Source organism: Vulpes vulpes, unplaced genomic scaffold, assembly GCF_048418805.1.
Source record: "Vulpes vulpes isolate BD-2025 unplaced genomic scaffold, VulVul3 u000000674, whole genome shotgun sequence".
NCBI classification, from domain to species: Eukaryota; Metazoa; Chordata; class Mammalia; order Carnivora; family Canidae; genus Vulpes; species Vulpes vulpes.
Genome location: NW_027325812.1, coordinates 67455 through 95053, shown reverse-complemented (window position 1 = coordinate 95053; position 27599 = coordinate 67455). Strand labels below are relative to the sequence as shown.

Below are 27599 nucleotides of genomic sequence, written 5' to 3'. Positions count from 1 at the left end.
TCGAGTCCCACGTCAGGCTCCCTGTGAGGAGCCTGCTTCTCTCTCTGCCTGTGTCTGCTTCTCTCTCTCTGTCTTTCATGAATAAATAAATAAACTCTTTAAAGCAAAAAATAAATAAATTAAAAAGAGGCTAGACTAGTGGAAAACAATGGATATTCTAGTTATATGTAAATCTCTACAAAAATTCAAGTGAGTTTTTGAAAGCTTATATTGAGTTTGAAGGTTTGGCATTCAGCTAAGTGGCTGATGTGAAAAGAAATGGGCTGGGGTTCAGTTTTCCATGAGATTCTTATCAATGTTTGATGAGGAATAAAGAGAAGTTTGGGGCCTGGCTGGCTCAGCTGGTGGAGTGTGCAACTCTTGATCTCAGGGTCGTGAGTTTGAACCCAACACTAGGCATACAGATTACTTAAAAAAAAAAAAAAAAAAAGTTAAAAAAAGCTGATAGCTTCAAATAAGGAAATTTAATCATTTTATTTGATGTCTACAAGGGCTGCACTTTGTCCTTCTGCCCTTCGTTTGTAGAGTTGGTGGTTAGGGGTAAGCTTTTGTAGTTAATAAAACCCTCATCAAATGGCTCCTGTTTATTAAGTGCTTTATTCTGTATTAGGCAGTATATTAAGCCATTATGTACATTATGTTATTTGATCCAGAGGAAACTGAGGCTTGGAGAGCCTACATTAATTTATTCAACAAAAATTTGTTTACTGTCTACTGTGTGTCAAGCTTGGGGTTTACAGTGGTGAACAAATCGGACACATCCCTGCCCTGCCCTCCTGGAATTTATATCTAGTGGGGAATTTATATTTAGCCAGGATTTTTGTTGTTGCTATGGCTTGTTATGGATTTCCCATGCATGGACTATTCCTTTGTTTATGATATCCCCTTCTCTTTTTTTTTTTTTAAGATTTTATTTATTTATTTATTCATGAGAGACATAGAGAGAGAGAGAGAGGCAGAGACACAGGCAGAGGGAGAAGCAGGCTCCATGCAGGGAGCCTGATGTGGGACTTGATCCCAGGTCTCCAGGATCGCGCCCTGGGCCAAAGGCAGGCGCTAAACCGCTGCGCCACCCAGGGATCCCGACATCCCCTTCTCATTGACCTATATATAGCTTCCCCTAATTTGTTGTGGGTTTTTTTTTAAGATTTATTTATTTATTTGAGAGAAAGAGAGAGAAAAAAAGAGCTCTCATATTTGGAGGGCAGGGGCCAGAGGGAGCTGGGAGAGAGAATCCCAAGCAGACCACACTGAGCTTGGACCCTAATATGGGACTTGATCTCAAGACCCTGAGATCATGACGTGAACCAAAATCAAGGGTTGAACACTTAACCAACTGAGCCACCCAGGCATCCCTAATTCATTTTTTATTAAGTAATAAGCTAAGCATCATTATATTTTTTAAAAGATTTTATTTATCTATTTGACACAGAGAGAGAGCATAAGTAAAGGCGAGTGGCAGGCAGAGGGAGGAGAAGCAGGCTCCCTGAGGAGCAAGGAGCGTGATGCAGGGCTCAATCCCAGGACCCAAGCAGAAGGCAGAGGCTTAACCAACTGAGCCACTCAGGTGCCCTGCATCATTATTTTTTAAAAGTAATTTCTGTGCCCAGTGGAGCACTTGAACTCACAACCCGGAGATCAAGAGCCATATATGCTCCACCAACTAAGCCACCTAGACATCCCAATTAAGCATCATCATTAACCAACCATGTAACATGGCAGCCCAGGTGGCTTAGTGGTTTAGTGCTGCCTTCAGCCCAGGGCCTGATCCTGGAGACCTGGGATCGAGTCCCATGCGGACTCCCTACATGGGGCCTGCTTCTCCCTCTACCTGTGTCTCTGCCTCTCTCTCTCTTTCTGTATCTCATGAATAAATAAATAAAATCTTAAAAAAAAAAAAAACCAACCATGTAACAGAAAAACTAGAACCTTGAGAACCACAGAAATCTACAAATATATATTTATATATTCTATTTCATCCCCTTGCCATCCCAACTTGAGGTAAACACCATCCTGAATCCTATATTCATCATTCTTTGTTTTATTTTTTGTGTAGTTTCATCTTATCTGCATATGTTCTGAAAAACATATTTTTATTTTAGATTTTTCTAAGATTTTTTTTAAGTAATCTCTACACCCAACATGGGACTCAAACTCACAACCCCAAGATGAAGTGCCACATGCTCTATTGACTGAGCCAGCCAGGTGCCCCAATTTTTTAAACTTTATGAAATGGTTATCATGCCATATGTAATCTTCTGGGACTTTTTTTTTCTTGGCATTTTATTGCTAAAATTCCTCCCTATTATTGAGTATCACTATGGTGATTCACTCTTTTTTTTTTTAAGTAGGCTCCACATCCCAGTTGTTGAACTCACAACCCTGAGATCCATACCTAAACTGAGATCAAGAGGCAGATGCTTAATTGATTGACCCACCCCAGATTCACTCATTTTGACTGCTGAATAGTTTTCCATTGTGTGAAATATATTTATATATAAAGATGAGACATATGGGATCCCTGGGTGGCACAGCGATTTAGCACCTGCCTTTGGCCCAGGGTGCGATCCTGGAGACCCAGGATTGAATCCCACATCGGCTCCCGGTGCATGGAGCCTGCTTCTCCCTCTGCCTGTGTCTCTGCCTCTCTCTCTGTGTGTGTGACTGTCATAAATAAATGAAAATTAAAAAAAAAAAAGATGAGACATATATCACTGTCTATACATCCATTCTCCTATCAATGGGCATTTGGGTTGCTTCTTCTAGTTTTTTGCTATTGTGTATAGTGCTGCTCTCACCATTTTTTTTTAGATTGTATTTATTTATTCATGAGAGACAGAGAGAGAGAGAGGCAGAAACATAGGCAGAGGCAGGTTTCCTGCAAGAAACCCCATGGGGGACTTGATCCCAGACCCTGGGATCACGCCCTGAGCCAAAAGCACATGCTCAACCCCTGAGCCACCCAGGCGTCCCTGCTTTCAACATTTTTTTTTTATGTTTTATATATTTATTCATGAGAGAGACACACACACACAGAGAGAGGCAGAGACAAGCAGAGAGAGAAGCAGGCTCCACAAAGGAAGCCCGATGCGGGACTTGATCCTGGGACTCCAGGATCACGCCCTGAGCCAAAGGCAGATGCTCAACCGCTGAGCCACCCAGGCATCTCTGCTCTCAACATTCTTCTTCTTTTCTTTTCTTTTCTTTTTTTTTTTTTTTAATTACAAAGCTACTTTTAATACTTTGGGGGTGAGCACCACAGGAATAAAAAACACTGGGAAGTGGTAACCCCCTCACCCCAGGCGTGGCCCAGGGGGAGAGAGGCTACCTGAGGGGAAGGAAGCACAAAAGGGACCCGCTGCAGACTCAGGGGAAAGGGAATGCCTTCGGTGCTGGGACCTGTGAGCACTACAGGAGAAAACGCGAGTGTGGTGGGACTAGCTCCAGGCACACAGGCGAAGGGCAAGAGGGTTGGACACGAAGCCACAAAGCTACTTGGGTTCCTCCTTCTACTCGTTTGCCTTTTTCTGCTTCTGCTGCATGATCTCTGAGTCCCTCTGCTTGCGGGCGGCAGCAGAAAGCCCGTCATCTTGGCGCTTTTCCTTAACCGAGTCGCTCTGCTTTTTCATATTCTTCTGGCGGGCAAGCTCGTGCTGGTTATTGCGGGTCATGGCGACGGCAGCGGCTCCGGCCTGCCTCCGTTGCTTCCCCTCATTCTGTCTCCCTGCTCTCAACATTCTTATACACATCTCTTGGTGTAGGCCTAGAAAAGTTTCTCCTGTGGGGTGCCTGGGTGGCTCAGGTGGTTAAGCATCTGACTGGACATGGAGCCTGCTTAAGATTCTTTCTCTCCCTCTCCCTTTGCCACTCCCTCTACACTTTCTCCTTCTCGAAAAGAAAGAAAGAAAGAAAGAAAGAAAGAAAGAAAGAAAGAAAGAAAGAAAGAAAGAGAAAAAAAGAAAGAGGAAAGGAAGGAAGGAAAGAAAAAAAAGAAAGAAAGAAAGAAAGAAAGAAAGAAAGAAAGAAAGAAAGAAAGAAAAAAGAAAAGAAAAAAAGAAAGAAAAAGAAAGAAGGGGATCCCTGGGTGGCTCAGTGGTTTAGTGTCTGCCTTTGGCCCAGGGCGCGATCCTGGAGTCCCAGGATCGAGTCCCACGTCGGGCTTCCTGCATGGAGCCTGCTTCTCCCTCCTCCTGTGTCTCTGCCTCTTTCTCTATGTCTATCTAAATAAATAAATAAATCTTAAATAAAAAAAAGAAAGTTTCTCTTGGGTATATAAATGAGAAGTGAAATTCCTGGGTCAGAAGGTATTTTTGTTCATCTTTATGAAATGGTGCTATACAGTGTGTTCTGAAGTGATAATCCCAATTTATACACCCACTAGCTGTCATAACTAGTTATGTCACTTTGTATTCTCATCCACATCTCAACCAAAATATCTGTTGCTAGAATCTCTGCTTTTAACACCATGACATACCACCCTCTGTCCCATCCCAGGCTCCTTTCCCAGAAGCAGCATGCACCCTGCATACTCCCTGGGACCAACAGAGGGGACGGGGAACTAGTAGCATCTTTGGTTGAGATGCAATGGGGGTTACAGGGCCTGAAGTCAAGAGATTGGTGGGACTTCTAAAACCCAAGAGATTCCCGAGGATCTCTTGAGTTGTTCCTCTTCCTTCAAATCAGGAGCCCCAGTCTCCTTGGCTGCCCTCTGACCTGTTCTCAGCAACTTCCAACATGTGGGTGGGTTAGAGGGGCTCTCTGCCTTTGCCTTAACTGTTCCTATCCATCTCCAAGCTGGATGTTGGAGGAAGAGAGGAGCATAGGCCCTAATCTGTGTTCCTCCCGTCTCTACCCACAGGTGTACTAGATGGGACCAATGCTGGGGACCATTATTACAGATCTCTTCTTCTTTTTTTTTAAGTCATTTACTGCTGCCTTGTTTAAAGAGAAATTATTCATTTGTTTGACAAAGAGAGAGAGCACAAGCAAGAGGAACAGCAGGCAGAGAGAGGGAGAAGCAGCCCCACCACTGAGCGAGGAGCCTGACTCAGGGCTTGATCCTAGAACACTGGGATCAAAGGCAGACACTTAGCCAACTGAGCCACCAGGAGCCCCTGCAGACCTTTTAAAAATTTTGTTCTCCTCTGGTGCTTCATGGGAAAACCCTGCAGCTTGTATGACTTGCCATGGTGTAGATAGAGATGGTAAAGCCTACCAGTGTATCCCATCCTGCCTTCTCTACCACCACAGAGCCCCGCCTCGCCTCTAGGCCCCAGTCCCTCATCAAGCCTGAGCACAAGTGAACCTCTTGCCCCAAGCTCTCCTACCCCATTTTGTCCTCTTCTTTCTCCTTGACCAGCCTGCTTCTCCACACACCCCTACCCCCAGACTTTTCCTTAGGGATCAAGACTCAAGGCCCTAGGGTCCTGATTGGGACCATATTAGGAGGCCTAGGCCTTTCCTTTTTTAAAAAAAAATTTTATTTATTTATGATAGTCACAGAGAGAGAGAGAGAGGCAGAGACACAGGCAGAGGGAGAAGCAGGCTCCATGCACCGGGAGCCCAACATGGGATTTGACATGGGATTCGATCCCGGGTCTCCAGGATCGCGCCCTGGGCCAAAGGCAGGCTCTAAACCTCTGTGCCACCCAGGGATCCCAGCCTAGGGCATTCCATTGCCCCATAGCCATGATTCAGTTTCCTTCTTTTCAGTACTTCCTTCTAGGACTTTGTGAGTTTGGAAAGATGAAGTATAAGCCAATTCTGAAATTTAACTAACACCTTTTTCCCCTCCCCAGTCTCCCACCCCCAGCCTATCCATGGAAGATAGGTTCTTCCTCCTGTCTTTGGTTTACAAGGCTGGGCTGAGGCTTTGGAAAGGGAAGTGCTAGCATGGATTGGGGGTAGGGAACCTGGGCTTGGAGAAAACCAGACACAGCAGAACTATTCTGTCCCAGAGCTGCAGGGTCCACAGATTCCAGACCAAACCAACCAATGGGGAAAGGGCCTCTAATCCCAGAGAACTAAAGAATTCTCTTCAGTTATCCAACTTACCAGCTGGACCCCACTCCTGACCCCCACCCCCACCCTTACCCTTGGCCGACTCAGAGGACACTGAAGGCCCCCAGGAGCACAGTCTTATGCCCCATGAAGTGAACTCCATTTGATTGATCTTCCAATGCAGAGTTGAAGAATGTTCTAATACGGATGTCAATCAGGAGCATGAACCCCAACTTTGACACAAAGAGAGAAACAGACTTTTACAGTCCCTCTGTTCTTGGTCCTCTCCTCTCAGAGCCTCTCCAGCCCCAACTGTACCCCCACCCTAACACCTATGGCTCTGCTCATCTCCCGATGGAAGAGGGAGGGGAAAACCCAGCAGCTTTAACAGATGCATAAGAGTGGGCCCAGCCCTCTGTAGCTGTGAAGGGGTTAAGAGGCTGGGCCAGCCACTTCAGCCTGCCCCTCCCAGGGATTAAGAGTCCTCTATAAAGGGGACTGTCCTCCCAGATCAGGCCAGGGGGGTATCAGGGACCCAGGCACTTTGCCCATCCCCCCTGCCATGTGGGAACTGCGGTCAGCCTCCTTCTGGAGGGCTATATTTGCTGAGTTCTTTGCCACCCTCTTCTATGTCTTTTTCGGACTGGGGGCCTCACTGCGTTGGACCCCTGGACCCCTGCATGTCCTGCAGGTGGCTCTGGCCTTTGGCCTGGCCCTGGCTACGCTGGTGCAGGCTGTGGGCCACATCAGTGGAGCCCATGTCAATCCTGCAGTCACTTTCGCCTTCCTTGTGGGTTCCCAGATGTCTCTGCTCCGTGCCTTCTGCTATATGGCAGCCCAACTCCTGGGAGCCGTGGCTGGGGCCGCCGTGCTGTATAGTGTCACCCCGCCTGCCGTCCGAGGAAACCTAGCACTTAATACGGTAATGATCAGCTAAGTGGGGCTGGAGGAACCTGGTACCCTGACTCCCTGAATGGTGGAGGCTGATCAGTTCCTCAGGGGTCTGGGACATTGTGTGTGTGTGTGTGTGTGTGTGTGTAAGGTAGTTTGGAGGAGTGAGGAAGGAATAAGAAATGCATAAAGCTCTGGACTGACTCAAGAGAACTGAGTTCTGTTTTCAGCTTTCCTTCCAACTCCTTGCAGGTTCTTGAGGAAACTTATTTTACCTGGTGGGGCCTCAGCTTCCTTATCTGCATAAGTGGATACAATTCTTTCTACCCTTAAAGAATATTATTAGGAGAAATTAAGAAACAAATATAATTACTGTGATGGGGGTTTGTTATCCTTCCTCTCCAGGGAACTGATGCCATAAGGCAGTTCCTGTGTGGGAGGCCTTAAGGAGGTAACATTGTGACAACCCTAATGAGCTGCCTCCTTTCTTCTTCCTTTGCCTAGTTGCACCCTGGGGTGAGTGTGGGCCAGGCCACCACGGTGGAGATCTTCCTGACGCTCCAGTTTGTGCTCTGCATCTTTGCCACATACGACGAGAGGCGGAACGGCCGCCTAGGATCTGTGGCCCTGGCTGTTGGCTTCTCCCTCACCCTGGGGCACCTCTTTGGGGTAAGCAGGAAAGGGGAGAAACTTCTTGTTTAAGGATTCTAGGGACCCTAAACCTTTCCCAACTTTAAAGTTTCCTTCTGCCCACCTCACTATCAAACATGAACATAATGCACCTTACTCTATATCATTCAGCACAGAGGAATCAACCCTGTTCTGTTCCTCTCTTCTGTGACCACTGTATCTGGTCCTTCTTGACCCCAGGGTGGAAATGAATCATCATGGGTAGATGTAGGGTTTGTCTATGGATCCATTGTCTGATCCCAGATAAGGCATCAGTGCCTTTACTCCATTGTGGACCCCCCATGCAGTTTGTCCTTCCCTACTTGCTCCTGGCTGGGGGTGAGGTGCCCAGCCTTCAGGGACATGTGGGTTGTGGGGAGAGAAGCTGGGGTGAAGTAGGGGAAAGTGTCTCAATTATGACTGTGTCTTTTGCAGATGTATTATACTGGTGCAGGCATGAACCCTGCCCGCTCCTTTGCTCCTGCCATTCTCACCAGAAACTTCACCAACCACTGGGTGAGTGAGGGGAGAAGGGCAAGATCCTGAAGGCATCTTGTATGGGTGTGGGCCGCAGGTTCCATGTTTGTTGCCTGCTTTCCATCTGGGTGTGTTCACAGTTTTACCAGCACTCAGCTAAAGGGGCTGTCACAGAGTTTGGCATGCCCATGTGAGCAGGATTCGCTATTTTGCTAGAAAGAGAGGCTCTTGCTCATATTATTCCTTCACTAGTTGGTCAGGGATTTTTACTAAGCATCCACAGGATTCTAAAACTAGCACTGTGAGGTAGACAACTGAATGAACAGGAAGTCAAAAACTTCTACTCTCAGAGCTCAGGAGATGTAGGAGTATAGATGGGCCTGGGCCTTCTCCCAGTTGTAGTACATTATTGGCCTTGTGTGTGATGATGGCAAATGCCTCATTTTGCACCCCAGTTTCCTTACCATAAAATGGGCCATTATGAGAAGTAAATGTGAAAACCATATGTGTGAAATATTTAGCACAGAATCTGACATGGGATAAGACCTCAATAAAAATTGGCTATGTTTGTGTTGTTTGGCCATATGCCAGTGAAACATACAGAATTAAAATATTTTTTCAAAGCTGTATCCCCATTTTCCTGGCAGTATTATTCACAACAGCTAAGGTGGAAGCAGCTCAAGTGTCCCTCATAAGTGAATAGATAAACAAAATGTAGTATCTACATGCACTGGAATAGTATTCAGCCTTAAAAAGAAGGAAGTCAATAAATAAATAAATAAATAAATAAATAAATAAATAAATAAATAAATAAATAAAAAAGAAGGAAGTCCCAGCACATGCTACATGGATGAACCTCAAGGACATTTCACTCCATGAAATACACCAGTCACAAAATGACAAATACTGTATAACTCCACTTATGTGAAGTATCTACAGTAGTCAAATTCATTGAAACAAACCAAAGGGTAGTTGATGGGGGTTCAGGAGAGGGGGCAATGGGGAGCTGTCGTTTAATGGGTACAGAGATTCAAGTTTGCAGGATGAAGGAGTTCTGGAGATTTGTTGCACAACAATACAGTATACTTAACGGTACTGAACTGTACACTTAGAAATGGGTAAGATGGTGAATTTTCTGTTATATGTTTTACCACAGTTAAAACTTTTTTTTTTTTTAAAGATTTTATTTATTCACTCATGAGAGATACACACACACACACAGAGAGAGGCAGAGACACAGGCAGAGGGAGAAGCAGGCTTCATGCAGGGAGCCTGACACGGGACTTGATCCCGGGACTCCAGGGTCGCGCCCTGGGCAGAAGGCAGTCGCTAAACCGCTGAGCCACCCGGGGATCCCCTAAAACATTTTTTTTTAAGGATTTTATTCATTTATTTATTCGTTTATTCACGAGAGACACACAGAGAAAGAGAGAGAGAGAGGCAGAGACACAGGCAGAGGGAGAAGCAGGCTCCATGCAGGGAGCCTGACGTGGGACTTGATCCCAGGTCTCCAGGATCAGGCCCTGGGCCGAAGGCAGTGCTAAACCGCTGAGCCACCCGGGCTACCCCCCCTAAAACATTTTTTAAAGCAATCTATAGACTAGTACAAACTGATAACAATAAACAGAATATATGTATGATGAGATGTGGGATAAAGGAATAATTTGGTGACCCAGAAAAGAAACAGTAAGTTTTGAGGCACAAGGAGTAGAGACATTTAGAATTTAAAAACAAACACACACTGGTTTCTGTTTAAATTGTGCCCATTGGGTTGGAAAAAGCCTTTTTCTTGATCTCTTCCCTAAGTCTCATTATTCCTCTCCTTTTCCTACAGGTATACTGGGTGGGTCCAATCATTGGAGGGGGACTAGGCAGTCTCCTCTACGACTTTCTCCTCTTCCCCCGGCTCAAGAGTGTTTCTGAGAGACTGTCTATTCTCAAGGGTGCCAGGCCCAGTGACTCCAATGGACAACCAGAGGGCACTGGAGAGCCTGTTGAACTGAAGACCCAGGCCCTGTGAAAACTCCAGTTGGCTAGAAGGAGTTGGAAGCTTCTGGGTTTACTTGGAAGGGCTGAGCCAGCCCCTGGATGAAGAAAGAGACTGGGGGAGGGACATGTACTTCTTTATTTTTTAATTTATGTGTGTGTTTTTTTTTTTTTTTTTTTTTTTTTTTTTTTTTTTTGCCTTTTGCTGTGTGAAATCTTTCAAGTTGCATTCATGAGCTGGTTTGTGCAAACTTCCCTTTCTCCCCATCCCACCTCTCTTCGCCGCTGTGTGTGCATGATTGTGCGTATGAATGTGAGTGAACGTGGCTGTGTTTGAGTTTTGGGGCACAGCAGGAGAGGTTGGGAAGGGAAAAAAGGTGTCATCCCATATCTTCCTCTACCAACCCAGTGTGGTGAACACAGGGAACCAAGACCTTTAAGCTTCTGGCCTTTACCCTGCTGCCAGTCAAGTTTATTATGGCCCTAGTTTTATGCAGGAGCAGGGAAGCAGGGAAGCAGGGAGTACTCCTCACAGGAGGCAGATGGAGACAAGGCATTCCAAGGGTTGGGATAAGGGGTTGGGGGCAGGGAGAGGAAATGGAGGTATTGGCCCCAGATCAGGCTCCAAATGTACCAAAAGGTTTTGGGGAAGTTAATGGGAGAGTGTAGCCCACTTATCTCAGGGATGCTTGCCCCAGGGACTTGGGTGGGGAAGTAACTCTGAGAAAAGTGAACATTGGGGTTTGAATTGTTCTGTAAAGCCACATAAACTTGTCTACATCCACTGGCTGGGTTTTGTGTTCATTCTGGTATGATGGATCTCTTCGGAAGCCCTGGGCCAGTGAGCTCCCAACCTAAACAAGGGAGCCTAGAATCTAGAAAAATTAAGTAGTTTAGCTGTTCTTCCAGACATCCCCAGAGGGGCCTCCAGGCAGCTGGTACTTCAGCCAAAGAGCTCCCTGGAGTCAAAACTGGAAATCTGATGCCTGCGACAAATGCAGAGGTAGGGGTGGGGGGTCCATAGGAGGAAGAGACTTTGACCCTCAGAGTTTTAATTTAGTTAGAGCAGATCAAAACACTCTTCAAATGGTAGCTTTCTGTTTTTACCTCTAGTTTTATATTATTTTCCTTTTTTGTGTTCGTCTTTTCACTTTTCTCTCATGTCCTTTCATCTTCAGCAAATCTCTTATAACTCTCCTCATATCCCAGAAATCGATTCCTTCAATTCAAATGCTTAACAATTCAGGAGATAATTACTCGTTTGAGCCCTCTCTTCTTTCGTCATCGGCAAAATATACTAATCTCAGCAGAGTCCAGAGGAGATCCTCAACTTACCAATGAATATTTATTGTTGTTCTCTCCCTTTTAGGAGCCTGCACGCTTCGCAAGCTTTAAACCTCTATCTCTAGCATGAGAGACCCACGCCCGCAAAAGACCACTTTAACGCGTAGCTCAACTCTCCACTTCCTCCTAAATAAAGCCTACTTTTTCTAACTACCCTCGGAGACTTTGGAATAACCCACTTCAGTAGAAGGGGAAGAATGTCTGTAAATTTACCTCTAAATTTACCTCTAATCGGACTTTGATCCCTATTATCTTAAATCAGCAGAAAACTCATAACGCTGTGGTTCTTAGCTCACCATAGCGGATCGACTCCGATACACAGTGCTCGTACTCGTGCCCTTTTCCTTACTTCACCGCCCCCCCGCTTGGGGTTCTGTGGACCAGGCCGCCCCGCCCCGCCCCCACTCAGGCGGGGACTGGTGCCGCCCAGTCGGGTGGCGGGAAAGGCGGCGGCCGGGCGGGCGCGTGAGGGCCGTCGGCTCCGCGGAGCTCCTGAGGACCGGCGGGCAGCGGGTGAGTGCGTGGGACAGAGCGCTCCGGCGGAAAACGTCCTTTCGGAGCCGCAGGGACGCTCGACAGGCGGCGAGGCCGGGTTCCCGCCACCGGGATTTGAGGCGGGGGCGGGGCTGCGCTCCGGGCGCGCACGCGCAGTTCTGCGCCCCGAGCCCTCGGCCCCCGCGGGGCCAGGGGGCTGTGGTGCGAAGGGGTGCGGACCCCTGAGGTAGGACGGACGGTTCCCGGGCGTTAGTAGCACCTCGGGACGTCGCGTCCAGTTCCGCCCGGGGGCACGAGTGCCGCCCGGTGGTCGGCAGGAGTCGGAATTCGCTTACTTCATTCTTGGGTTTTAACCGAAGAGCTCATTCCCTTCCCTCCGGTCTCGCGTGTGAAACGTAAGGACAGTGCTTGCTCGGGTCTCTTCGCTGATCGTCGGCTACTAATTATTAAGCTCCTTCTTCGAGCCTCCGTTTTTGGCTCTGCCCTTCGTGCTGCCACAAGTTACCGTAAAACAAACAAACAAAAAACATCGATCTGGTCATTTCAGATGAAATTTACAACTCCCCTTTGGCCGCTCACAGACCCAGATCCTTGCTGGCGTCCGCGGCCCTTCACAGCCCGATCCTCTCAGCCTCCTTTTCTAAGGCTCCCTGACGTTTTTCCTGTGTCGTTCCCTCCACGCCCAGCCTCGTGGGAGAGCCGTGTCTGCGTTGTGTTCTTTCGTGCCTTGGTGCCTGTGCTACTGCCCTGCCCTCTGCCTGAAGTTCTGGTCACTTCCCTGCTAGATGAACTTCTCTTTCAGGACTGAGCCAACTTGTTCCTCTGAAAACCTCTATTTCTGGCCCCCCACTGCCCACCCTCCCTGGCCAAACACTTCTTTCTTTGTGTTCTTGAAGTGTGTATGGTACCTCCGGCTCAGTGGCCCTGATGATAGTAAAAGGTCCCTGAGCCCAAACAGGTACTGTACACTGCTCAGTGACAGGTGGACAGATGAATAGGACAGAGTTCCTGAGCTTCTGGATGGAAGAACACATGTAAATGAGTCCTTCGCAGTTACTGGTTGACAAGTCTGCCCTCACTTCCTCACTCCTCTCACTTTGTACTCTCTGGAGTAAGCTTATTTACTGCCACAATTTCACACACCTTCTTGTATTCTGATGCCTCCAAATCTCCAGCTCCAACCTCTCCTCCCTCAATTTCAGAACTTGTCCACTTCAGTTCCAGTTTAGAAAACCTTCATTGATCATTTACATTGTGCTGGTCACAAAGATTCCTGATCTTAAGGAGTAATTCAGAGCGGTTGCTAACAGGAGATTGAGTTAGGATCACCAGATGAGCATTTTCAAAACACTGTCACCCAAGCCCCACCCACTGTAAATTTTGATTCAGTAACTAGACTCTGAAAATTCAAAGATGAATGAATAAGAAATACTTTATGCCCTCAGGGAATTTGAGGCTAAGGGAGACAGGCCTTTCAAACCATCTGTATTACATATAACATCTGTAAATGCCATGATGGAAGTATATTTATGGCACAAAGTAAGACACAAAGGAGAGAGAGGTCTCTTCTGTATGGAAAAGTCAGGAGGAAGAACCATTTGGTCAGAGTCTTAAAAGATAAAAAGAAAAACTCCAGGGCATTCAGGAGAAAAGAGTAACTTGAGAGAGTAGCTTCAACGTAACCAGCAGGGAGATTATGAAAGATCTTGCATGTAGGCATATGCAGCTTTAGTTTTGTATTGCAGTAGTGCATGCTGTGGTAAACAATTCCAATAGTACTAAAATGAAAGGGAAATATTTCTCCTATCATAGCTCCCCCCCTCTTCTCCCCAGAGACAATCCCCATGAAGTTTCATATGTATACATTGAAGGTTTTTAAGCACGGTAGTTATATGGCCAAATCTAGTAACCAGTTTGTGAATAGATTTAACAGAACAAGACTGGAAACTGGAAAGGAAATTAGGAAGTGGTTGACTTATTTAAGCTAAGATATTCAGGGTCTGAACAAAGGCAGTAGCAATGGGGCTTTTATAGGGGCTGGATAGGAGAGCTTAAGAAAGTAGAATTAGCCTGAGTTAATGACTTGAGCTATCTAGCATACGCCTAGCTTTCCTATGTGAATGACTAAGTAGATAGTGTCAGTACCTAAAGAGATCCAAAATAGAGTAGAAAAAAAAATAGAAGTAGAGACAAATTTTGGGAGAAAGATATTCTATTTTGGACGTATTTAATGTGAAGCACCAATGAGACATAAAGATGGAGAATGCTATTTGTTAGTGAAACAGATTTTGACACCATGAGAACTCAGTATGGCAAGCATACAGTCTGATGACTCAGAGATGGTAGTTGAAGACATGGGAATGGAGGAGTTTGCCCAAGGAAGCTATGTAGATAGAGTAAGGCAGGAAGAAAACTAAAGATGAAGGCTTGCGAACATCTGTGCTTAAGAAGGAAAGACGGAAAAGCCAGTAGGGGGTCAAAGAAAGGTTTTGTTTTATGTTGGGTTTTTTTTCTTCCCTGAGATGGAAGAGTTTTGAGCACTGACATGGGGATGGGCCAACATAAAGAGAAGATTGGAAACAAATGAGAAATGAACAACCGGGCCACCTGGCTGGCTCAGTTGATAGAGCATGCGACTCTTGATCTCAGGGTGGTGAGTTCAGGTCCCACATTGGGTGCAGAGATTACTTTAAAAAAATAAATAAATAAAATAGAATCTTAAAAAGAAAAAGAAATGAACAACCAGCTAAAGGCCAGGAAGTGATTGATAAATTGCAAATAGAGGGCTTAGATTAGAAGCAAAAAAGTCCAAGTCAGCATTTGAAATATGTATGGTTTTAGGCTTGGATGGAGAAAGTTGAAAGAATTCTTCCTTGTCTGATGACCTCAGTTCCTAAGAGGAAAAGAGCTGAGAGTTCTGGGAAGCAATGGAGCAGAGGGGCTTGAGGATAACAGTGAAAGCTAGGAACAGTTGTTCCTGGGGAAAGAGAAGAGGAAGTGAACCAGGAACACTAAAAACGATTTCCTGGGCCAGGCTGAGGGCCCTGCTCAGGTTGGAGACCACACAGTAGTTGTGTATCATTCTGCAGGGTTTGGTTTACTTCAGCAAATCTGAGTCAAGATTTAAGTTCAGGGCAGCCCCTGTGGCACAGCAGTTTAGCACCGTCTTCAGCCCGGGGTGTGATCCTGGAGACCTGGGATCGAGTCCCACGTCAGGCTCCCTGCATGGGGCCTGCTTCTCCCTCTGCCTGTGTCTCTGCCTCTCTCTCTCTGTCTGTCATGAATAAATTAAAAAAAAAAAAAAAGATTTAAGTTTATCCACTAGAAAGTGGATGGCTGGATTGATCTGAGGTTGGCATCTTTTGCAGGGTGAATGCAGTGAAAGGAAAAAAATTGACACCTCACAGAGGGTGATAAGTAGTGATACAGTAGTAGGTTATGTGATGCTGCTTGTGTGACCCCAATTTGATCATTTTGTTTTTCAGCTCAAAAATCTTCAGCAACTTTGTGATTTTTGTTTTTTTTTGTTTTGTTTTGTTTTTTGGTGTTTTTGTGTGTGTGTGTGTGTGTGTGTGTGTGTGATTTTTGTTTAAATACTTGAATTGACAAAGACAAGATTGTCCCATAAAGTCAGTTCCATCCCCTCCTTTCTACTGCTTTCCTGTTAGTTTCATCTACCCCAAGTGGCTCCCTCTCTGCTCTAGCTCTGTCAGTTCTCTGCCTAAATGCCCCACCTCCTCTCAGCTGCCTGAATACTATGGAGCCTTCAGAGGCCCAGATCTCACCACACTTCCTCTGACCAAACTCCTTGACCACTTGAACCTGAAAAAAGCCCTACTTTTTCAGAATATTTTTTTCAATATCACTTAGTTAGAACTTGTGCAGACTTTGTCTTTTACATGGTTTCTTTTATATTAGATGGGTTTTACTTCTTCAACTAAATTTAGATTTCTTTAGCACTTGCACAACATTTCTCTTTTCGCCTTGGGGGCTTATCATGAACATTTAGTGACTGATGATAGAGTCCAATAGGCAGAGAAGAAATTAACATTCCAAGAATTCTTACTTTGTGCTCAGCATTCAGAAAGGTGCCTGGTATCAGTCAGTGCTTCTCAAACTATCTAGGTAAATGACCAGGTAGGTTTCCCCCCCACCCCGAAGGTGTTACCAATCAGTACCCCCCCCCCCAGGTTTTACTGAGCTATAATTGATATATAAAGCACTTTTCTAAAAATGCTTTTGTAAAACACTGGAACTATTTAATTACTACTGATAATTCAAATAGTACTAAATGTTTCTCCTACTCTAGGTGATACCTCCCCCCATCCCCGCCAATTCTCCCCGCACACAATCATTTTGAAGTTTCTTATGTATCTGTTGAAGGGTTTTAGGTAGGGTAGTTACATGGTCAAATCTGGTAACCATAGTAGGGTAGACTTAAGAGAACTAAAACAGGAAAAGAAGTTAGGAAGCAGTTGAGTAATCTAAGCTAGAAATATTCAGGACCTGAACTAAATTAAATTACTAAAAATACAACATGAAAAAAACATACAGAATGTAGACTTTAAAATTATTAGATTCACGGGGCACCTGGGTGGCGCAGTTGGTTAAGCGATTGACTCGGTTTCAGCTCAGGGTGGTGATCGAGTCCCGAGGTGGGCTCTGTGCTCAGAGCAGGGTCTGCTTAGGACTCTCTCTCCTTTTGCCCCTCCCTACTCTCTCTCTCTCAAATAAATAAATAAATATTTAAAAAAATTATTAGGGGCACCTGGGTGGCTCAATTCGTTGGACATCTGCCTTCGGCTCAGGTCATTATCCCGAGGTCCTGGGATCAAGCCCTGCTGAGCCAGGAGCCTGCTTCTCCCTCTCATCCTTGCTCATGCTCTCTCTCTCTCTCTCTCAAATAAATAAATAAACTTTAAAAAATTTATTAGATTCAACAAACATTAATTCTTACCTTGCTATAAGACGTTCTAAATGCTTATGCTTTGTGTCCATATTTGATGCAGACAAACATGTGGACCCGCAGTGGTCAGCATACCATGCTTTGAGTAGCACTGCTTTCCATCCAGGTTGTGATTTAAACTTCCTTATTTATTATTTTCTCAGTATACTGAGGTTTAGGTTAAGCCACAAAGTCAAGATCACCAATTTAGTACTAGACAGCTGGAATCCAAATGCCAAATGTCATTCTCTTCATACTAGTGATTCTCAAAGCTGGTTCTTAGAGTCGGTTTGGGGAAGAGTTTTTTGTTTGGTTTTGTTTTCAAGAAGTGAGTTAGTTTTCTATTTTCAATAGCAAGTGTATTTAATATTTTATCCTTTGTGGATTTTTGGGGGATTTTTGTTTGTTTGGTTGGTTCTTGCATTTTGAGGCCTACAAGTATTAGTTTCAGAGGAATATTGGTTCGTCTGAACCACTTGGTACTTAGTGGAGTGGGAGAAGTAACTAACATCCCTTTAAATGTCCAGGTCTGCTGAGTCTAAGGTGTTTAACAAAGTTCCCATCTGTCCATGATGAAATTTGAAAGTAAAATATAATTAGTTTTTTCATAAATTCTAGTTTATTAAACTTAATGGACTGTACTTTATCCTGAGATTTTGTTCTTAGTTTTTGTTTTATGTTTAAATAGTGAAAATAGAATATATAGTAATGGCATGGGATTGTTTTTGTAACAGCTTTATTGAGATATAATTTACAGACCATAAAATTTACCCATTTAAAGTGTTCAGTCTGCAGAGTTGTATAACCATTAGCACTATCTAACACTGGAGTTTTTTTCATCACCCCCTAAAGAAACCCTGTATGTACCTACTAGCTGTGTTCCACCTCTCCTTCTCCCAGCTCTGGCAGCCACTAATCTACTTTGTGTCTCCATGGATTTGCCTATTCTGGACATTTCATACATACATGGAATCATATAGTATGTAATCTTTTGTGTTTGGCTTCTTTCACTGAAAATAATGTTTCATCCATATCATAGCATGTATCAGCACTTTGTTCCTTTTGTATTGTCAAGTATTCCATTGTATAGATATACCACTTTTTGTTTATTCATCAGTTGATGGACATTTTTTTTCCCCACATTGTGACTACTATAAATAATGCTGCTGTGAACATTCATGTACACGCTTTCGTGTGGACATACTTTTTAATTCTCTCAGATAAATACCTAAGAGTGGAATTGCTCGGTCTTATGATAATTCTGTGTTTAATATTTTGAGGAATTGCCTATTTCCCACAGCAGCTGAACTGTTTTATAGTCAGCAATATATGAGGAATGTGTGTGTCAGTGTCCTTGAGTTACAAAATTTAAAGTTGGCAACCTTATATTAGTCTCCTTAAATTAAAAAAAAAAAAAAAGACCCATCTATGAAATCCAAAAGTTTGGAAACCACAGCATTACACAAAACAAACAAATCAAAAAAAACAAAAAACAAAAAACAAAAAAAACCCAAAACCTATCCAGGAGTTTATTGATGAAAAAAAAAAAAAGAATTTCTTTCTTTTCTATCGGTTCTTTGGCAAGCTTGAATGGCTGGTTTTCCTGTTTTGCCTGTGTTGTGACTGAAAGAGGCAGCATGGAGGGAATTGCTTTCAAAGCAGAAAATTCAGGAAGCGTAATAAAGTGCTCTGATTAGAACAAAGAGAAATTACAGACTTGTGTTTATTTATTCTGTCCCATGCCTGGAAATAGTGCATGTAGTTTCTCCTTTTGCGTCTTTGCTGGAGGAGAGGATTTAGTTAACTATAGTGAGACCCTACTCTCTTGTCTGTGCATCAGAATTAGCCTTTTCTTTTTTAAGTCTTTTTTAAGATTTAATTAATTAATTTATTTATTTTAGATTTAATTTATTTATTCATGAGACAGAGAGAGAGAGAGAGAGGCACAGACACAGGCAGAGGGAGAAGCAGGCTCCATTCCATGCAGGGAACCTGACATGGGACTCAATTCTGGGACCCCAGGATCACACCCTGGGCTGAAGGCTGTACTAAACCGCTGAGCCACCTGGGCTCCCCATAAGGTTTTATTTATTTATTTGAGAGAGGGGATCCCTGGGTGGCGCGGCGGTTTGGCGCCTGCCTTTGGCCCAGGGCACGATCCTGGAGACCCGGGATCGAATCCCACGTCGGGCTCCCGGTGCATGGAGTCTGCTTCTCCCTCTGCCTGTATCTCTGCCTTGTCTCTGCCTCTCTCTCTCTCTGTATGACTATCATAAATAAATAATATTAAAAAAAAAGGGATCCCTGGGTGGCGCAGCGGTTTGGCGCCTGCCTTTGGCCCAGGGCGCGATCCTGGAGACCCGGGATCGAATCCCACATCAGGCTCCCGGCGCATGGAGCCTGCTTCTCCCTCTGCCTGTGTCTCTGCCTCTCTCTCTTTCTCTCTGTATGACTATCATAAATAAATAAAATTTAAAAAAATATATTAAAAAAAAAGATTTTATTTATTTGAGAGAGAGGGCACACAAGAGAGAGAGGGTATGGAGAGGGGCAGAGAGAGAGGGAGAATCTTGGGTAGGGAGCTCCAACACAGGGCTTGCTATCAGGACACTGGAATCATGACCTGAGCTGAAGCAGATGCTCCCAGAATTAACCTTTCATGTTCACAGAAACACAAGAATTTGAGCTGTTTCAAAACTCATTTACCATGTGAGATAAAAAATAATAAGACAAAAACACAAAGATGAAGAGCTGCAGGAAGAGACAAAAGGGAATTTTGGGAGAAGAGATGAGTCAGGTTCCTGCATCTCTGTGAATTGAATCCGTGAACAGACAAGGACTCTCAGTCTACCAGTCCAGCTGCCCTCATTCCTTCTGAAGGATGGTTGGAAGGAGACTTCGGGCTGGGAGATACAGGGTGGAAGGGAAAGCCTGCGAGTACAGCAGTGACTACCTTTGCTGGATTTTTTTTAAGATTTTATTTATTTATTCATGAGAGACACTGTAGAGAGGCAGAGACACAGGCAGAGGGAGAAGCAGGCTCCATGCAGGGAGCCCAATGCAGATTGCAACATGAGCTGAAGGCAGATGCTCAACCACTGAGCTACCCACGTGCCCCTACCTTGCTGTTTTTACTGAAAAGTACCATGTCATCCCAAGAATTGAAAACAGTACCTTTAAATATACATATATATTATTTATTTATTAGAGCACGCAGGAGCAAGCAAGGGGAGGGGAAGCAGAGGGAGAGGGAGAAGCAGACTCCCCCCTGAGCAGGGAGCTCCATACAGGCTCAATTCCAGGACCCCAAGATCATGACATGAGCCCAAGGCTTAACCGACAGCCACCCAGGCACCCCTGAATACCTTTATTTTGAAATGTAAGATACATCTTTATTATTAATTTCCAAGATCTCTCTTCTGCCTCAGATCGTTCACATTTTTATATGGTTGTTATTGTGAACATTCTATTTTATGTGCCTTTATTTATTTATTTATTTATTTATTTATTACAATTTATTTGAGAGAGAGAGTGCGTATAAGGGGAGGAGCAGAGGGAGAGAAAATCTCAAAGCAAACTCCGTGCTGAGTGCAGAGCCATGCTGGGCTCCATCCCAGGACCCTGAGAGAGGGTCCCAAGACCAGAGCTGAGAGAGTCAGCCACTTAACCAACTCACCCAGGCACCCCATGTGCCCTTTTTTAATATAAGCTTTTGAATTTTAGCGTGCAGTGAGTTTTTATATGACATATTGTTTACTGATATTCCCAGGTTTTCCTAGCTGTTCCTCAAGCTTGGGATATCTGGCTTGTTTCTAAGCCTTTACCTTTAAAGGTAACTCATCTATAAACATCTTACTGAAGTGTTCCTTCTCTCTGAGCTTCTGTTTCTTCGTCTGTAAAATGGAAATGATTGTATCTATCACTTAGAACTGTCGTGAGGTTCAAAGTGTAATAAAGCAAGGGATCCCTGGGTGGCCCAGCGGTTTAGCGCCTGCCTTTGGCCCAGGGTGTGCTCCTGGAGTCCCAGGATCAAGTCCCACATCAGGCTCCTTGCATGGAGCCTGCTTCTCCCTCTGCCTGTGTCTCTGCCTCTCTGTGTGTGTGTGTGTGTCTCTCGTGAATAAATAAATAAAATCTTTAAAAAATACGGTAACATTATTTAAAAAAAAAAAGTGTAATAAAGCTATGAAATGAAAGCATTTTATAAACTTAGAGTGTACTAGGAAGAGGTATTATTTTTGTTTTTGCATAAGTGATTTCCTGTCTTTTTTGAATGGTTTTCTTGGGTTATAATCACCAAATTGGGCTCACTGGTTCAGAAGTTATGACTCAGGATAATCCATTAATTCAAAATTCATTCATTCAGCAAATATGTATTACATGCTAATTATATGCCAAACTGTTCTAGGCATTAAGGAGTGCAGCAATAAACGGTAAAATGAAACCTTGTCCTTAGGGAGCTTTCCTTTTGTTGGGCTGGTTGACAACTTTTATGATATACATAGTATATAAATATATAAGTCAGTGATTCCTGGGATGCCTGGGTGGCTCAGCAGTTAAGCGTCTGTCTTTGGCTCAGGGTGTGATCCTGGGGTCCTGGGATCGAGTCCCACGTTGGGCTCCCTGCGTGGAGCCTACTTCTCCCTCTGCTTTTGTCTCTGCCTGTCGCTCTCTGTGTCTCTCATGAAAAAATAAATAAAATCTTTAAAAAAAAAAAAGTCAGTCGGGGGATCCCTGGGTGGCTTAGTGGTTTGGTGCCTGCTTTTGGCTCAGGGCGTGATCCTGGAGTCCCGAGATCGAGTCCCACATCGGGCTCCCTGCATGGACCCTGCTTCTCCCTCTGCCTGTGTCTCTGCCTCTCTCTCTCTCCCTCTGTGTGTCTCTCATGCATAAATTAAAAAAAAAAAAAGTCAATGATTCGTAAGTGTCAGTGAGTGGAACAGTAGTAGTCTATAATAATGTTTCTATCAACCTGAAGTCAAATGAGAAACAGAAGGACAACATAGGGAGTTTTTCATAAAGACTTGTTTATATACTTTAAAAGAAAGGGAAAGGGCATAGCATATCTACTTTTTTTGTGTGTGTTAAGCTATTTCTTTTATGAAACATTGGTGTTAATAGATGTTAGTGGGGTTTTTAAAAAGTGTTTGTTTTTATTATTAATATCACTGTCTTTAATATGCTTACCAGTCAAGGGGCTTCTCCAGTCTGGGGGAAATATATACTGGTACATGAAATCATGAAGCATGGGAACTGCTGATTTTTATTTTAACTTTGTATTATCCATCAGAGCTTACAGCATGCTGTGATAGAACTCACTGGATTCTCACAGTATAATAACCATATAATGGACGTGGGATCCTGCGGGGAGCAGACACTAAGATGGAGTCAGGAGATAGATCAAAGGGGGAGTGAGTTTGGGGGCAACCAGAACCTCCCTGTCCCCCCCACCCCGCCTCTCCCCCGGGCTGCTCTGCCAGTCTCAGCCAAGCCAATGAGAAACTCAGAAGCAAGGGTTGCCTGGTAGAGGAGTCCTTGTTGGACAGAAATGGCTAGGCCCCAGGACTCCTGTGCTTATCATTAGCTAAGGGGCTTCCCTGGAAGCAGAGTGGAGGTGGATCCTGGAGGTCTGTCAGCAAGCCACATTCTCTGCAGCTGAACGACAGGGTCTTTCTTGAAGAGAAATATCTGAGTGAGCAACTCTATGGCCGCCACAGCATCCTTTCTGTGACTGACTTGGTGAAAAACAGAGGGAGACATTGAAGCCAGGACTCTGACCCCATGGTGTGGCCGTCGTACTGTTGTTCTTTGTGTTAAGTTTTTCCTGAATGATTCTCACATGAAAGAAGTTCAGTGTGTTCAGAAATGCGTAAGCTAACACTTAGCAGAGGAGGAGAAGACGATCAGATTGTAAGCGGTCTGGGAGAGATAAGAGCAGATAGACAAAATGAGGAGCTTCCAATTAAATGAATGAGAAGAGTGAACTATAAGTTTTCTGTCCCCTGGATGATTTTTTCTATTATTAAAAATTTTTTAAAGACTTTATTTATTTATTTGACAAAGAGCGCAAGCAGGAGGAGCTGCAGGCAGAGGCAGAAGGAGAGGGAGAAGCAGTCTCCTTGCTGAGCAGGATGCCTCATGTGGAGCTCAATCCCAGGACCCTGGGATCACGACCCCAGCCAAAGGCAGACACCCAACTAACTGAGCCACCCAGCACCCCTGGATGACTCTAAGAGCGTGTTTCCACCGGGAACGGCCAGAACACCTGGGAGAACTCTTTGATTCCAGTTCTAACAAGTAGGCCCCAGAGTGCCAGCTTGCTTCGTGACCTGTGACCCATTTCTTCCTCTGCTTTGCGTGTTGCTTTCTGTTTTTTTGTCAAAACTGCACAGGATTAGGACCCGAAGTCCTGGGTGTGTTACCTAACCTCTTCCCTCTCAAGTCTGCAAGGACTCCTCCTTACCCATCTCCTTTTGCCTCCCCCTCTTAGGTCAGTAGCCAGGTAAACAGGTAGCCATTACTACCTCGCTATTTTTGCCTTTAAGGTAAAGTGATATGTTGGAAGCAGATGTCTGAGTACTCTCCTGGAGCCAATTTTACAAATATTGACTCTTTACATAGGCTTGGTCTACAGTACAAAGATAGAGGGGAAGCGGAGCTAGGACTGTATGAGATCATCTGCCTTAGAGCCTCCCAGATGTGGCTTTGTCTCTATTATTAGAAGACTTAATCATGTCACAATTTTTAGTACCAGAGTGTGATGCTGTGTCTTATTTTGAGGAGGATATGCCGACTCAACATCTTTACTGACAGTTCTGCTGTTTTCTTTTGTTAGCTTCCTGCTACCACTTGGAGAGAGCATACAGGGAAGCCCTTCACTCTGTGTGTATATGTGTGTATGTGCACATGTGTGTGTGTGTGCACATATGTAAACACACCAGTGATCCAGCTGAAAAAGATGGTTACGTCTAAGGGGAGAATCAGAGATCCCCCTACCACATGGAGTCCAGGTCTGAGGGTCTAGAGGTCCCATGAGAGAGGGCATTGAAGAGAAGTCTGCCTTCAGACTTCTTGGTCATTCGGTGCTTTACAGCTCTCTCTTGCTGGGCTGAGCATTCAGAAAGTAGAGTAGCACTGGGTGGGGGTAGAAGGATAGCAGATAACCTAGAGAAGTAGACCAATTACATAAATGCAAGGAGATAACATCAGACATTAAACCCTGGTCCTTTGGACACAACTCATTTACTCTTGGGGAACAGAGTGGAGTCAGGGGCTAGAGGTAGGGCCTAGAGGAGCAGGGAAAGGTCTTTATAGAGGAAGCCGCCGAGGGCTGAGAGCAGTATCGCTGAATATGCTAAGAGGACGAGACTGACAGATGTTCCCAGTTTTTCACAGGAACAGGTTAGTGGATATAATGTGTTTGTGTGTGTATCTGCGTTATTAGGGTCAGGTTCTGAAACATCCAAGATTCTGGATCTCCACCTACTTGATTATCTGATGAAGGTTTAGGGATCTTCATCAAAAGGGACAAGTTTCAGGGGATCCCTGGTGGCTCAGCGGTTTGGCGCCCACCTTCGGCCTAGAGTGTAATCCTGGAGTCCTGGGATCGAGTCCCACGTCGGGCTCTCTGCATGGAGCCTGCTTCTCCCTCTGTCTGTATCTCTGCCTCTTTCTCTCTCTGTCTCTCTTGGATGAGTAAATAAAATCTTTTTTTTTTTTTTTTGAGTAAATAAAATCTTAAAAAAAAAAAAAGGGACAAGTTTCAGAAAAGGAGGATGGTTCTTCTGGGGAGAGTGAAGGGAGTTTAACTGGTTCCCATTTAATACTTTTCCTCACCCATTCCGTTAGACACTAGTTTCTACTAAGATCCCCAAAATTTAAGAGTAACTTTGAGGAGGAGAGGGAAGGAATTTTCTCTCCGCATCCCCAGTGCCTCAGAAGCCTCAGGACTCCAAAGAGTGTCAGATTCTAAGTAGAAGCACTGAATGGAAAAAAAAAAAAAAGAAGAAGCACTGAATGGTCTATGCTGGTTTCCTAGCCCTAGAGCTGTAACTGGGTGTGTAAGGGCTGGGGAAGGGGCAAGAGGCCTGATGGGAGACGGGGGATCATTTTCCCCCCTTCCTCCAAAAGGCTACAGAGCCCCCTGAGGGTAAAAGTCTCAGAGTTGATGCCTTTCTCTAGCCGCCCTTTTTTTCTATGCATTATCTTGACTCTGAAACAGACCATTTCCATAGTTTTAGATCCAAGTTGGAGTATGGAGCAGGTGCTTAATTCTTAGGCTTGGAGTTTCCTTGGTTTTGATTAGGGAGAAGCCTTAATGTAAGCATTTAAGTTTTCCCTGGGACTAGGAATAGCACTTTTGGTTTGTTGTTGTTGTTGTTTTTAAAGATTTTATTTATTCATTCATGAGAGACACAGCGAGAGACGCAGAGACATAGAGCAGGCTCCATGCAGGGAGCCCCACACGGGACTCGATCCCAGAACTGTGGGATCACAACCCGAGCCAAAGGCAGACGCTTAACCACTGAGCCACCCAGGTGTCCCTAGCACATTTGGTTTTGACAAAAGTGAAGCATTTGAGGACCTTGTTCAGAATACTCTGAGCATTAGGGTCCTGTTCTGTTCCCCTCTCCCTTTCATGGAGAAGACCCTACCTTTATTATCTTTCCCTGTCTCTACAGGCCTCATCATTTCTGTGTCCTGTCTCCACCTACCTTATGTCTGTCTCTCTCGGCTGGTCCACTGGTGTATGGACTTGAACATGATGAATTGTGAACTTCTAGCCACATGTAGTGCCCTTGGGTACTTAGAAGGAGACACTTACCACAAGGAACCAGATTGCTTAGGTGAGTACCTTTTTAAGGAAACAGGGAAAAAAGTCTCTAGAATTTCTCAAGTCATGGGTATGAATAGCCTGTGGGCCGAAGTGGAGCTCCTTCCAGGGCTCCTTGTAAGTGTTTATTCTGTCCCTGAAGAGAGCGTGAAGGATTTGATCCGCTACTTGAGGCATGAGGATGACACTCGTGATGTGCGGCAGCAGCTGGGGGCAGCCCAGATCCTGCAGAGCGACCTTCTGCCCATCCTTACCCAACACCGCCAGGACAAGCCTCTTTTTGATGCTGTTATCAGGTTGGTTCCCCAGCTTTTTAACTTTTACCATGCACCAACCCTTGGTGTTTGAGCTGATAGATTTTGGCGTTTGACCCTGGTAACACTGAACAACTTCTCCCTCCTTCATTGTCTCCCCAGGCTGATGGTGAACTTGACACAACCAGCCTTGCTCTGTTTCGGCAGTGTGCCCAAGGAGCCTAGCTTACGGCACCATTTTCTGCAGGTGTTAGCTTACTTGCAGGCCTACAAAGAGGTGAGTTTCTCCTTCAGGGTCCCTGGGGCCGAAGCTGGGGGCAGTAGGGATGGAGAGGGTGGGTGCCACTTAAGGCTCCATTCCCCTCTGTTATAGGCCTTTGCCAGTGAGAAGGCTTTTGGAGTCCTCAGTGAAACTTTGTATGAGCTGCTGCAGCTGGTGAGTGGGTGTCCACCTTCCAGGATCCCAGGGGATTGCTAGCGTCTCGTTCCTCCTTTGGGCAGGGCTCCAGGCTGGTCATTGTCAGGACAGTGGAGTTTGGAGATACGGTCCCAGTCCTTGCAATACAGAGTCCCATCCATTGTCTCTGGCTGCCTCAGGACTGCTTGAACTCTTTTCTTCCTACTTTTTTTTTTTTTTAAGATTTTTATTTATTGGGATCCCTGGGTGGCGTAACGGTTTAGCGCCTGCCTTTGGCCCAGGGCGTGATCCTGGAGACCCGGGATCAAATCCCACGTCAGGCTCCTGGTGCATGGAGCCTGCTTCTCCCTCTGCCTATGTCTCTGCCTCTCTCTCTCTCTCTCCTCTCTCTGTGTGTGACTATCATAAATAAATAAATAAATAAATAAATAAATAAATAAATAAATAAATAAATAAATAAATAAAAATATTTTTATTTATTTATTTATCCACGAAAGACACAGAGAGAGAAGCAGAGACACTGGCAGAGGGAAAAGCAGGCTCCCCACGGGGAGCCCAATGTGGGGCTTGATCCTGGAACCTCCGGGTCATGCCCTGAGCCAAAGGCAGATGCTCAATCACTGAGTCACCCAGGTGTTCCTCTTTTCTTCCTTCTTAATCCTGGTTCTCCTCTGGGCCTCTGTCCTCTAGCCAGAGTAGATGCTGCCTGCCTTCTGCAAGGAGTCTCTTCCTCTTACTGTCCTTCTGACTAGGGCTGGGAGGAACGGCAGGAGGAAGACAACTTACTGATTGAACGGATCCTGCTGCTGGTCAGAAATATTCTCCATGTTCCAACCGACCTTGATCAGGAGAAGGTGAGAGGTTCTTGGGTTGTCCGCTTTCTTATGCTTGGTTAGGTTGTGCTCCACCTCCCCCTCGCCCACCCCCCTCTTTTTTTTTTTTTTTTTTGCTTTTCTGCCCTCCGACAAGAGAGGGAAACTTGGTCAAGGAATGAATTAGAGAATGTCCGTCAGGGCAGGGCAGTGGAACTGAATGACCTCTCTTCCTTTCCTCATCACTCACTGCTCAGAGGATTGATGATGATGCCAGTGTCCATGACCAGCTTCTCTGGGCAGTTCACCTCAGTGGCCTGGATGACCTGCTTCTCTTTCTGGCCAGCTCGCCTGCGGAGCAGCAGTGGAGTCTGCATGTGCTAGAGATCATCTCGCTTATGTTTCGTGACCAGGTGAGAACCTGGCTTCTTTCCCTAGGCTCTTCACCTATGAACGTCTCTGCCGTGTAGCCACA

General features: G+C 45.1%; 3 protein-coding genes across 3 annotated transcripts in view; 2 read left to right on the top strand and 1 right to left on the bottom strand.

Moving 5' to 3' along the window:
* Positions 1–3410: 3410 nt before the first annotated feature.
* On the bottom strand, positions 3411–3736 carry LOC112922249 (small EDRK-rich factor 2-like). Its single transcript, XM_072746233.1, has one exon. It carries the CDS (start codon positions 3669–3671, stop codon positions 3510–3512), a length of 162 nt encoding a protein of 53 aa, XP_072602334.1. The 5' UTR covers positions 3672–3736; the 3' UTR covers positions 3411–3509.
* Positions 3737–6531: 2795 nt separating this feature from the next.
* MIP (major intrinsic protein of lens fiber) lies at positions 6532–10151 on the top strand. Its single transcript, XM_026001685.2, has 4 exons — positions 6532–6922; positions 7396–7560; positions 7996–8076; positions 9872–10151. The coding sequence occupies exons 1-4, from the start codon at positions 6563–6565 to the stop codon at positions 10055–10057; spliced, it is 792 nt and encodes a 263-aa protein (XP_025857470.1). The 5' UTR covers positions 6532–6562; the 3' UTR covers positions 10058–10151.
* Positions 10152–11780: 1629 nt separating this feature from the next.
* Positions 11781–27599, top strand: part of TIMELESS (timeless circadian regulator) — a 31051-nt gene continuing 15232 nt past the window's right edge. Inside the window, exons 1-7 of the mRNA XM_026001931.2 lie at positions 11781–11880; positions 25489–25653; positions 25783–25936; positions 26057–26171; positions 26268–26330; positions 27065–27166; positions 27382–27537. Of these exons, the coding sequence (XP_025857716.1) occupies positions 25557–25653; positions 25783–25936; positions 26057–26171; positions 26268–26330; positions 27065–27166; positions 27382–27537 (687 nt within the window). The 5' untranslated portion in view covers positions 11781–11880; positions 25489–25556. The remainder of the gene's footprint in view (positions 11881–25488; positions 25654–25782; positions 25937–26056; positions 26172–26267; positions 26331–27064; positions 27167–27381; positions 27538–27599) is intronic.

What these genes read in the sequence shown, in the direction of transcription:
- LOC112922249 (XM_072746233.1), bottom strand. Translation starts at nt 3,671, where the DNA reads ATGACCCGCAATAACCAGCACGAGCTTGCCCGCCAGAAGAATATGAAA.
- MIP (XM_026001685.2), top strand. Translation starts at nt 6,563, where the DNA reads ATGTGGGAACTGCGGTCAGCCTCCTTCTGGAGGGCTATATTTGCTGAG. An exon ending in CCCTGGGGCACCTCTTTGGG is followed by an intron (nt 7,561 to 7,995) that starts GTAAGCAGGAAA and finishes TGTCTTTTGCAG; the next exon opens with ATGTATTATACTGGTGCAGG. An exon ending in GAAACTTCACCAACCACTGG is followed by an intron (nt 8,077 to 9,871) that starts GTGAGTGAGGGG and finishes CTTTTCCTACAG; the next exon opens with GTATACTGGGTGGGTCCAAT.